Raw genomic sequence first — 12,479 nt, forward strand, 5'->3', positions numbered from 1 at the left:
ACTTTGGTGAAGGTGAAGGTTTAGACTGAAGATACCAAAGAAAAGGATGTCGTTTCTTTACAAATCTCAGCTTCATCGAGGAGGGAGGGGTTCTTGATTCAATAACTTTCTCCAACTTCAAAATGGAATGTAACTGTAAGTACCAGATATCAATTTTTGATGTAAAACAAAAATTTCTTCCATAATTTGTCAAATTTTTGATTCAAAACAAATGGTTTTATACTTTTATTTAAGAAATGCATCGCGTTTGCAACTGTTGCTGCCTTGCCTTCCTCTCCCTGATCAAATTTAGGGATAAAGGTGGTGTTTTTATTTTCCAGTTGAGAAAGAGAAAAACGGACGATTTTCCAAGTTTGTATCGGTTTTTTTCATTTTGAATTGATGAATCTTTGATTTAGAACAAAGGGTTTGATTTAAAATTAAGAAAGGTGTCAGCGATATTCTTAGTTTGTATCGGTATCTAATTCCAAGAATTTTTATATGAAATTACAGTTTTACTCTTTCCTTAATCATTGTCTAAGATGGATTAGGTAACTAATCTCCACTATAAATAATTCGTTAGTGAATTAGGTTTTCACTTCACCTCACTTTCACTTTACCTTTTGTTTTCAGCCTCCAATGGAGGAACCAGAGTTAGCATCAACAGATCAAAGGAGTAAGCGTAGATCCTTCCCGTTACCAAAGGCAGCACCTTGGCTAGTTACCCCATATGGAAAAGGTGAGAAATTTCAATCTTTTTATAATATCTGTGAACCAAATAACACAAGTTGCAGAAAATTCATACCGGAATTGAAAGGAAAATCTGCTTATCAGAAGAATTCTCATCAAGGGTGGTTAATTATTCTTTGTGATGATGATGAATTTGATTACACACCATGGAATTATGGAGATTGCTTTTTATTGAATCCATTGACAATGGAGAGTATAGAGTTACCTTCTTTTGTTTATTGGTATACATTAGATGGATATTGTTTGAGTGACTGTCTATTGTCTTCACCTCCTAAAAGTAGAACTAGTACTAATGTTGGTGGGAATGGAAATTCCATGGTTTTTATGCTTTTTAGTAGAAAAGATAAACCAGGGGAGGAGATTCTTGTGTTTTGTTATCCAGGTGACAAAGAATGGAGAACTCATAAGTTCTCGGACATATCCGGTGTAGGAAATCTTCGATGGATGTCTTACTTTAAAGATAAGTTATACATCACGTTGTATGGTGAAAAATATTTAGAGATAGATATACAACATGCGTCTGAGCCTGTCCTGTCTATTAGTAAAATCGATGTCAGTTACAACATCAAATATGATTCAATAGGCGGGATCTTTGATTCTCGAGTTTTAACATATTACGTGGAGTCGGCTGATGAAATCTTCATGATTAGAAAGTTTTTCATTATTAGAGGTGTTTATCAAGATTGTGTAACCAATATGGTGATATCAAAGTTGGATTTCCTTACAATGTCTTGTGTGGAGGTGACAAGTTTGGATGATCATGTCTTATTTATAAGCAGTAATACTAGATTGTGTTGCTCGGCCAAGGAATTGGGTTTAACACGTGGTTGCGTGTATTTTACACAACCTGGTGAGATGATCTTGTACAAATATGATTTAGAAGATAAAACCATTATGCTTTCACAGCCATGTCCAGATTTACCAAAGCCGTGGTTCTCGCCCAATTGGCTTATGATTCCTACAACATTTTGGTAAACATAAAAAAAACTACCTATTTGTTCGTTTGTCTGTTTTAATAGTATACACTTTCATCTATGTAGAACACGTGCAATTTCTAAATGCACACTCACTGCCTTCATAATTTGAGATTTTTAATTTCAATTTTTATTTGTTTTGTAGGAATGCCGACGCTCGACGAGGAGGAACAGAATCCATGCCAGGTAGTAACAGTAATCGAGGTAACAATTCTAAGGCAATAGAAAAATCTAGCTCAGCAGTATTGCCAGTCAACACAAAAACTAGCAATGATGATGAGAAAGAAGATATTGAGGAAGCATGGCCTTGGTATATACTTACCGAAGATATAGTGCGGTTGATAGCATATTGTCTAAGCCCGTTGGATTACATGCATCTGCGTGCTGTTTGTAGAAGCTATCGTTCAGTATTTCCTTTAGTGAATTGGAGAAGATTCTGTTCTACTAAGAACTTACAGGCCCCTGTTTTGTCTCCATGGCTGGTTTTCGCTAAGGATAATGAATCTATCTACAGTTTCATAAACCCAATGCATAATGATGAGAGTTACCTCACGAGCATCCCTGATATCTTAAAAGGTTCAACAATTCGCTTCTCGAAAGGTGGTTGGTTACTCATGTCAAAAGGTAAATATAGTGTTTTCTTCTATAATCCATTCACAAAAGCAATCATCAAACTTCCAGTCTTGCCAGATGGTTGTAATTATCTGTTCCGAGGTATCTGTTTCTCGTCCTTACCGACTTCTTCAGATTGCACTGTTTTTGCCATCAGTAGTTACGTTAGTGATTCAGTATGCATCTCCTTCATTAAACGGGGAGACAAAACGTGGACATATGAAAGTCGGTATGAGAATGTTTATTTACCTCCTAATAGAACAAACATGAAATTCGAGGCGAGTCTTAACACTCCAATTTTCTACAATGGAGCTTTTTATTGCTTGGATGTAAATGGAACTTTAGGAGTATTTACATCAGAGAACGTCACAAGGTGGGAGGTTTTGTCCATGGTTCCCCCGCCTAATTGTGGTTTTATCTATAGGAGTTACTTGGTAGAGCTTGAAGGAAAGCTTTTATCTGTGTTATTAGGCCATTATGGAAAATGGGTTCGGATATTTAGACTGGACATGTCAAAAATGGTTTGGGTTGAAGTTGAAAATTTAGGACGGCATGTGTTGTTTATCAGCAATACATCTTGCATCGCAACAATTGCTCAGACTAGTCGGATGGAGAACAAAATCTACTTTCCTAGGTTGCAGAACCAAGGAATTCTGTTTTACTCTCTGGATTCAGGTAAATATCATTCTCTTGAGGGTGAATATTACGGTAGAGATTACTGTAACTCGAAAGACAACTTAAGGTGCAGCTGGATAGAACCTAATTGGCCAGAAACCACGAAGCCAAATTTCGACTGGTCCTAGCATTTTTTTTCCCTTGCTCTTATGAAGCAGTTTCAGTTTCTTCTTGTATCATGTGTATCTTAAGAGCCTCATGGCTGTAATTTTAGACGATTGATATTTTTTTTTCAATTTAAAAGAAAACAAACTCTTCCTTAAATCAGTTTCTTGCATTATGAGATGGAGATCCCTTTTACTGCTGTTTGAATCTGGATTTAAACATCAAAAATATCGAAGTATGTTCTAGAATTTAAGAGAAGACCGGAACTACAAAAAACTTGGTTCACTTAACAAACGATTAACACAATCTAGGATTCGCCATCCAGTGTCTTAATTAGCACCACCAAAAGAAACAACAAGGCAACGAAGAAGACATTGCAGTGACATCCCAGCCCCAGTAAAATCCTAACGCCCGTGGGACTATGCAGCATTGTTTCTGCAAAAAAAAGGCAGACAATCACATGAGCATGCTATAATTACATATATCTACGTGTGTTCAGTATTAGGAAGCCAAGTTAGCAAAACCATAATCCATGCTACCCATTTCAAGAAAGTACACAGTGTTATATACTCCAATAAATCCCAACAATAACTCAATTAACCACATATAGCCATTTCAAGTCAGACATAAATAATAAAGAAAATCCAAAGATGATTCCCAAAAGCACACAGATCACATCTTTTATCAGTGTCTAATACCATACTCACATACTAATGACTTAATCAATCACATATACATTTTCAGAATTGATTTATTTGTTCAAGGGGAGACTACACTAAGTGCCTTTCTCAAAAATTTCTTTCATGTGAAGTACAAAACATAACTTAATGAAACCGAAGCTTCGCATTTGGAAACCTACAACCTTATCATGAGCTAAGAATTCACAAGACATTCAACATGTGCCAGGCCAGTAATAAGCTAAAACGAGACATACAAGTTACTGAAACACACGAAACCATTTATTGCCTCCCTGTAATTCAACATAAACCTCACAGGGTCAAAATTCACTTCGCATGAACTTAACCCAAATCACCACATAACCCGATCATTTTCCCCCAGTGTTTCAACCCAAACAACCATCAGGTGCTTTCAACCACCCCAACCCGCAGAGTCTTTGAATTAAGAAATACAACAAAAATTATACCATTTGTTTTATCATCCCTATTAAGAACACAAAATTAGTTAAAAATGCCAAAATCAACAATTCCTGGGTGAAACAGACTTGTAAAGATAGATACTGTTTATATGGACATGAATCAAAATAATATTGTTCTATTAACCAATTTGGGCAATCTGCCCAGAAAAAGTAAAATAAAAACAAATATTGTTTACCTAAAATATCCCTTAAACAAAGGAAATAGATTTTGAAATACCGAACTCTGTTTTTTACCATCGGCTCAAACTTCAGAAATATCACTACGACCTGCAACTTCAATTACCCACCTGAAACAACCTCAAGTAAATCTTCTATTTAAGCCTCACACCACAGTAAGACAATAATTCTTCAACTGCAGCATCAAACAAACATCAACACCCTTTATATCATGTCCACCTGCAACTCAGACTACATCCCATGAGCAAACAATACCAAAACCAACTGATTTCTCTTCAAACCCCATGACGCCCCGTCTTTGGAAATCGTCATAATGGTACCTTGAAGCAGGAACCAGATCCACTCAAACGTCGAGCGAAGACTAGATATTTTCTTTTGTATACGGGAACTACGGGGATGAATCCTTACCATCGTTTGATATAGCTATTACCAGATGAAAAGGTGGGAAATCATACTTCCGTATCAATCTAAGAAGCACAAAACCAAGCACAATCCTTATGGTTATCGAAACCACATATATGCAAATGTCATCATTACATTGTTAAAATACCACTGCTTGAAACAAATAATTAAACAAGAGGACTGCAGGAATCAATGGAATAACAAATTCTAACCGTGTAATTTTTCATTTTTTGGAAAATGGAATGGCTTGTAAGGACGACATCGATAATGACGCTTACACCAAGTTCTATTAAATCTGTATTTTTTCTTCGCATAAGTTGAGAATCTGAAGTTTAAAATAAGAAAATTAGTAAGGATTCCAAATGCTACAGTTGGAAGTGAAAGTCGTCTTTGGAAATAAACGGAGTGAACGTCCGCATTCAAGCTCACTCTCATATCCATAAATGTGGATTCCTGCACTGACCTTTCTATCAAACACCAGATTCCAGGTCGCGCCGCTGAGAACATAGTGAAAATCGAATTTGATTATATCAAGGGTATGTAGAAGACGAATTTGTAGAGCCATATTGTGAAAGAACCCACTTAGCTTCATTTGCAGGATGTACATAGTTTCATTGTGCATATTTTGACGAAAATCTAGGTGTATCATAATTTAAAATTGGATGAAACTGATTTTCATCATGCATATTCCGATAAAAATACAGTTATTTCATAGTCTATGACTAGATGAAATTGGTTTCCTCATGCAAACTTTAACGAAAATAAAGTTATATTACATTCTACAACTAGATGAAATTGGTTTCATCTTGAGTCTTTTGACGAAATTAAGTTATATCAATGAGTAAACTATATGAAACTGGTTTCATCCTGAGTATTTTAACGAAAATACAATTATATCACAGTCTATAACTAGACGAAACCATTTTCATCCTAGTATAACATGGATGAAAATAATTTCAGGTCAATCCAAAACATGATGATATTGGTTTCATCCTAGTATAACATGGATAAAAACAATTTTCAGGTCAATCCAGAATTTCAACCAGATGAAATTGGTTTCATCTTGAGTATTTTGACGAAATTAAGTTATATCAATGAGTAAACTATATGAAACTGGTTTCATCCTGAGTATTTTGAAAAAAATACAATTATATCGCACTCTAGAACTAGATGAAACCAGTTTCATCCTAATATAACATGGATGAAAATAATTTCAGGTCAATCGAAAACAGGATGATATTGATTTCATCCTAGTATAACATGGATAAAAACAATTCCAGGTCAATATAGAACAGATGAAACCAATTTCATCTTACTATCAAACATTAATAAAATAAATTCCAAAGCAAACTATATCAATACATATATCTTTCATGAAATTAACTCACAACCAAAAATATCAATTCATTGTAAAGCTAGTTATACTAAATCTCATAATAAAAAAAACATGTTTTTCCTAAAGTCATAATCAAAAACTTGAATTAGAGTTAAGATACTTACGTGTATTCGTCTTGAATGGACGGATGGTAATAACATAATACTATTCGTTTCAAAAAACTAGCGAATTAGAAGCACATAAATCACAATCGGTAATAGCGGTGGTTGTGTCGATGATGGAGTTCATTCAGTAATGATGGTGACGATTTGTAATCCAGTTGATATCTGTAATGGTAACGACGGCAATGGTGAATCCGAGAAAGCTTGGTGGTGTTAGTGTTTGTGGTGGTGATGATGATGGTCTTGTTGTCAATGTCGATGGTGGAGAACTCGGAGGAGGTTTGGATCTGATTTTGATGGGGAAGAAGAAGAAGGTAATGAAAAAATGAGTTTGTAATGAGAGACGGGAAAAGATAATGAAGAAGAGGGGGTGTAATGTTTTTGTATCTTAACTGTCCACCCCACCCTAACTCTATTTTTACCCGCCCAATTGAACCATAAATAACACTTTCTTTTTTAAAATGAACCGATCACTGTATTTGGAATCCATAATCTTCCAACACGTAACATATCTATATTTCTAGACGGAAAATCTACGGGGTGGACGTGGGGTCGTCGACCCTCATAGGTTTCGTGAAAAATCATATTTCCTATGCGTTTACCATTAGATTCAAACTAAAGGCCACCATTTACCAGGATAGTCTCGAAACAAACTCTATCTTCTGTTCCCGTATTACCACTCCCTGAAACTACCAAACGGCCCTAAAATACAGTAAGATTTTTTCTGTACACGAATCCGCGGTCACTTTTTAATGGCAACTGAAAGATGAAACTTATCTTATATAAAGACAACTCTCTTTATTGATGTTTAGAAAATCTCTCAAAACTAAACACAAGCTCTAATCTTGCTCATATGATCAACCACAACTTTGGTGATCATATATATATAGAACTATGAATTCCTTTTCCTAGTCCTATTACCTTATTACATGTCTTTCCTTTTCTTAGAACTAGATGACTTCTAATTCCCTTAGGATTGCATCAATTTCCTAATCTTGTCCTAACCAGCTTGTTAGTGACTTCTATGTTGAAGTTAATCCAACATTCTCCCCCTTAAGCTTCAACTGTGCTTGTGAAAAATCTTGTACTCCTATTAATTTCCTCATTTCTTCAAACTTGATCCGAGCTAATGCCTTTGTCAATATATATGCTTTCTGCTCAGTTCCTGGTATGTGTTCAACGTTGATGACCTCCTTCTCGATGCATTCTCGTATGAAATGATACCTTTTGTGAATGTGTTTCGTCTTCCCATGAAACACTGGATTTTTAGTAAGTGAAATTGCAGACTTATTATCAATCTTGATGAGAAATTTTTCAGGTTCTGTTCCTTTGATTTCACCCAACAGTTCTTGAAGCCATATTTATTGTTTAGCTTCTTCCGTTGCGGCCATAAACTCAGCTTCACAGGATGATAGGGCTACAATGTCTTGCTTCTGTGAACACCATTTAATAGGTGCTTCACCTAGATAAAATATATGACCAGTTGTACCTTTTCCATCATCTTGGTCAATATTATGATTGCTGTCACTATAACCAACAATTCATTTTGATCCTCCTCGACCATACTTCAATCCACAGCTGATTGTTCCTCTTAGATATCTCAATATCTGCTTTATTATATCACCATGAGACTTGCGTGGACTCTGTATATAACGGCTTTCTACTCCCACAGAGAAAGCCAAATCTGGTCTTGTGTGTAATAAGTATCTTAGGCATCCAACATTTCTTCTATAACTCGTTGAATCAATCTCTGCTTCTTCTTGTGCCTTTGAAACTTTAAGTTCAAACTCCATTGGTATCTTAGTTGGATTACAAGTTTCAAGTCCTGCTTCTTTCAGAATTCTCCTTGCATAAGCTTCTTGTTTAATCTGAATCCCATCTACTCCTTGATTGACTTCTATGCCAAGGTAATAAGTGAGTTTTCCGAGGTTTGACATCTCAAAGTTTGATGACATTTCTCTCTTGAACTCATTGATCACCTTAAGGGAGTTTCCAGTCAAAAATAGATCATCTACATAGACTGCAATCACAAGAAGCGTTCCCTTTTCTTCTCTTCTGTATACTGATGTTTCTTTAAAGCACTTAACAAAACTGATTTCTCTTAAGATTTGATCTAACTTTGTATTCCAGGCTCGAGGAGCTTGTGTTAGACCATATAGAGGTTTTGATAACTTATAAACCTTATGCTCTTGTCCTTTTACTTCAAAACCTTCTGGTTGTTCAACATACACATCTTCTCGCAATTCACCATGTAAGAATGCTGTCTTAACGTCTAAGTGGTGAATTTCCCATGAGTTTGATGCAGCTTCTTCTATTAAGAGACAAATTGTCTCTAGTCTAGCAACTGGTGCGAAAACTTCATCAAAGTCTATGCGTGATTCTTGAACGTATCCCTTAGCTACAAGTCTTGCCTTATATTTGTTAATAGTTCCATCAGCATTTCTTTTAACCTTGAAGATCCACTTAAGACCAATCACTTTTACCCCACCTGGCTTATCAACTAGAAACCAAGTCTTGTTTCTGTTTATTGAAATAATTTCTTCTCTACATGCTTGTGTCCATTTAGTCGAGACCTTTGCTTCCTGAAAATTCCTTGGTTCATCATTAACAGAAAGTAGCAAAATCTCACATTCTTCTGCAGCTTGAAGAACATAATCCTCCAGATACTGTGGCTTTTGTATATGGCTTGTTGATTTTCGCAGTGGAATGGGTTGAGTTATTTCATCGATCTCCTCTTCTTCTTCTTCTTCTACGTTATTCTCAATGTTTTCATTATTCTCTTCTTCTTCTTGATTAACATCATTGTTTCCATTGGTATTGATGATTATGGGTCCTTCGCCTTCATCAATTACTTGAACCCATCTCATGTGAAACATTCCTGGATCCCTACTTGGTCCATCATTAGTTTCTTTCCAGTTCCAGTTTTCTTTTTCATCGAATACCACATCTCGACTCACTATTACTCTTTTCGTTGTTGGATTGAATAATATGTAAGCTTTGGATCCAGGCTCAATTCCTAGATGCACAAGAGTCTGAGATCTATCATCCAGTTTCTTAAGAGTTGCAGAATCAACTTTTGCGTATGCTTTGCAACCAAACACTCTTAAATGATCTATGTTTGATTTTCTCTTTCGCAAACTTTCATATGGAGTCATGTCTTTCAGAACTTTCGTAGGTATCCTGTTTATTAGGTATGTGGAGTGTCGTACAGCTTCTCCCCATAGATAATTAGGTACCTGCATAGCCTTTAAAGAACTTCTTGTCATCTCCATTAGAGTCCTGTTTCTCCTCTCCACCACTCCGTTTTGTTGTGGTAGCCCTCGAACCATCTTGTTCTGAGACATAGTTTTTAAGGTTCTGAAACTTATGTGTCCTAAATTTTGCATGCCACTTCCATATCTGATCTTCCAGTCTTATATTCAGACACAATGGCCTTCCAATCATGAGACTTATCTTGTAGAGCCTATTCTGTGAGCGTGAGACTCTAACTAAAAGTCTTCCACTTGGGTGATGAACTGTTAGATAATCTTGTCTCATTCTAACATCACATCCAACTTCTGTAGCTTGTCCTAAACTTAGAATGTTGCTCTGTAAGTTTAGAATGAAGTAGATGTTTGTGACAAGCTTCTGTTCTCCGGTCTTGCTCTGAAATAGAATTGATCCTTTTCCTTCAATTTCTACAGAAGATCCATCCCCAAACTTCACTTGTCCTTTGATTTTCTCATTGAGTTCAGAAAAGTAGTGTCTCTTACCAGTCATGTGATTGCTGGCTCCATTATCTAAATACCAGATTCCTTCTTCACCATCCTTTGATTCGTAGTTCTTTGGTATTAGTTTCCCTTCGTTTAAGAATACAACTTCGTGCATGAAAAGAGCTGTATCTGTTTCCCTTGTTTCATTCTTGTTTTCTCCTTCCATCTTTTGTATTATTTCAGGGCATACATAGGAGAAGTGTCCTGGTTTATCACATATGTGACAAATAATGCTTGATCTATCCTTCTTTTCTTTCCCTTGGTTTTGATCATTCTGACTTGTTGGTTCTATCTTGTGAGTTAAACCTTCCTCCCCTTCCTCGGCCTCTGTTTACTCTACCACCTCTTCCACGACCTCTTCCTCTTGTCGCAGAGTTTTGTTGGTAAGAGTTTGTGTACAAGAGTTTTCCTTGAGTTTCTCCATTGTTTTCTTCATCAAGGATTCTCTCTTCATATGCTTTCAATCTTCCAATTATATCTTCATAGCTAGTCTTCTTTAAATCTAAGACTTGTTCGAGAGAAGCTGTGATATGAATATACTTGGATCTTGGTAAACTATTGAGAAACTTCTTTACCAGTTTATCTTCATCAATGGATTGTCCAAGTGACGCAGCTTTTAAGGCTATCTCTGATAGCTTTCCTGCAAAGCTATCAATAGTATCAGTGTCTTTCATCTTCACTCTTTCAAATTCAGACATTAAGGTTTGCAGACGGGCTTCTTTAACTCGATCAGCTCCGAGATTACGTGCCTTTATTGCATCCCAAATTTTCTTTGAAGTTTCCTGTTCACCAACTTGTAGAACAAGACATTCTGGTATTGCTTGAAAGAATAATCCAATGGCAACATTGTTTTTGTCTGGGTCCAATGTACCAGGATCAATTGTTTCCCAAACTTTGTAGATTTTCATCAGTACCTTCATTCTTATGGCCCATACTGTGTAGTTTGTGGCGTTGAGGATTGGAACTTGTATTGATGGTGGGTGAACTGTTTTGCACCCACAATGGTGGTTTCGTTTTCCATGGCTCAGAAACACGCTCTGATACCAATTAGTGGCAACTGCAAGATGAAACTTAGCTTATATAAAGACAACTCTCTTTATTGATGTTTAGAAAATCTCTCAAAACTAAACACAAGCTCTAATCTTGCTCATATGATCAAGCATAACTTTGGTGATCATACATATATATAGAACTATGAATTCCTTTTCCTAATCCTATTATCTTATTACATGTCTTTCCTTTTCTTAGAAATAGATGACTTCTAATTCTCTTAGGATTACATCAATTTCCTAAACTTGTCCTAACCAGCTTGTTAGTGACTTCTATATTGAAGTTAATCCAACACTTTTTACACCCAAAACATGATAGAGTATGTATCTCGACGGCTAAATATTAGTTATCCTCTTCATCGCCATCGCTTTCATTTAGAGTGTGGTTTTTACTCATCAAGTTTATCTAATAGATCATTTGTTTTCCAGTAAGCAATTTTTCTATGATGAAAATGGGTTCCTAATTTTTATTTATATTGTTTTATGATTTTATCAATTAGCCTATATGAATCATTGGAGCTATGCTCCTATTTTAGTTGTATGAATTCTTCCGTGTTGTTCTATTCATATTCAATGAAGACAGTGAAATTCATTTTATTTTATCATAATATTCAACAAAGTTAAATGTGCACAGTGAATTATTGAGTTTTCACTTTGGCTCAAGTTGTATGTGACTACAGGCCACAGGGGTTATTATACTTACTGTACTTGGAGTCTTCACCGTCCTATAAGCCAAATACATAGACGTGTAGGTGGATTTAGATCGGGCCCCGTTTGAAAATGCAACTCTGTAATCACGGCATTGGCAAACCACAAAATCAACGCAATTGCATCCTGTGCTACTAGCAGTTTTCTTCATGATATCGTTGATATGGATAGGGACATAGGGTGCTGGCCATAGAATGGAGGTACATTTTCACCTGGTCTCAAATCTCAATCATATTCATAACGAACTAGTCGAGTGTCGAGAGCACGAGTTGATTTTTTTGTTGTGGATGACATTTTGGAGAGTAGCAGGTATTCATTTGTAACGCGTGTCAATCATATTATCAATAAATAAAAAATCAAAAGGTTAAAATTAATGGGACAAAAGTAAAAGTTGTTAGGTGGTAGGTGGCAGATGAATACGCCAGCGAGCAGTCAAGTCCTTTTTTTTTTACCTATCGAAGCAAATTCCTGTTTACCGTTATAAATAGGACATCGCCAAAAACGAGACCGACCAGGGCATCGTGGAAGTGTTCCAAGAATCCCTATCGGACCTCAAAATGATTAATTTCAATGACCATAATTACGGACCTCAAAATGATTTCATGCCACGCTGAAAGAAGTTAATTTCAAAGCATGGAACCAA

At 36.0% G+C, this 12,479-nt stretch overlaps 1 protein-coding gene across 1 annotated transcript; it reads left to right on the forward strand.

Annotated features, from left to right (window-relative positions):
* LOC113350530 lies at positions 1 to 3,257 on the forward strand. Its single transcript, XM_026594677.1, has 3 exons — positions 1 to 135; positions 613 to 1,700; positions 1,849 to 3,257. Exons 2-3 carry the CDS (start codon positions 619 to 621, stop codon positions 3,116 to 3,118), a joined length of 2,352 nt encoding a protein of 783 aa, XP_026450462.1. The 5' UTR covers positions 1 to 135; positions 613 to 618; the 3' UTR covers positions 3,119 to 3,257.
* Positions 3,258 to 12,479: the final 9,222 nt, after the last annotated feature.

This window comes from Papaver somniferum, chromosome 2 (genome assembly GCF_003573695.1).
Source record: "Papaver somniferum cultivar HN1 chromosome 2, ASM357369v1, whole genome shotgun sequence".
NCBI lineage: Eukaryota > Viridiplantae > Streptophyta > Magnoliopsida > Ranunculales > Papaveraceae > Papaver > Papaver somniferum.

Coding starts and splice junctions, on each gene's coding strand:
- LOC113350530 (XM_026594677.1), top strand. CDS start 619: ATGGAGGAACCAGAGTTAGCATCAACAGATCAAAGGAGTAAGCGTAGA. Junction 1,701..1,848: donor ATGATTCCTACAACATTTTG/GTAAACATAAAA, acceptor TTTGTTTTGTAG/GAATGCCGACGCTCGACGAG.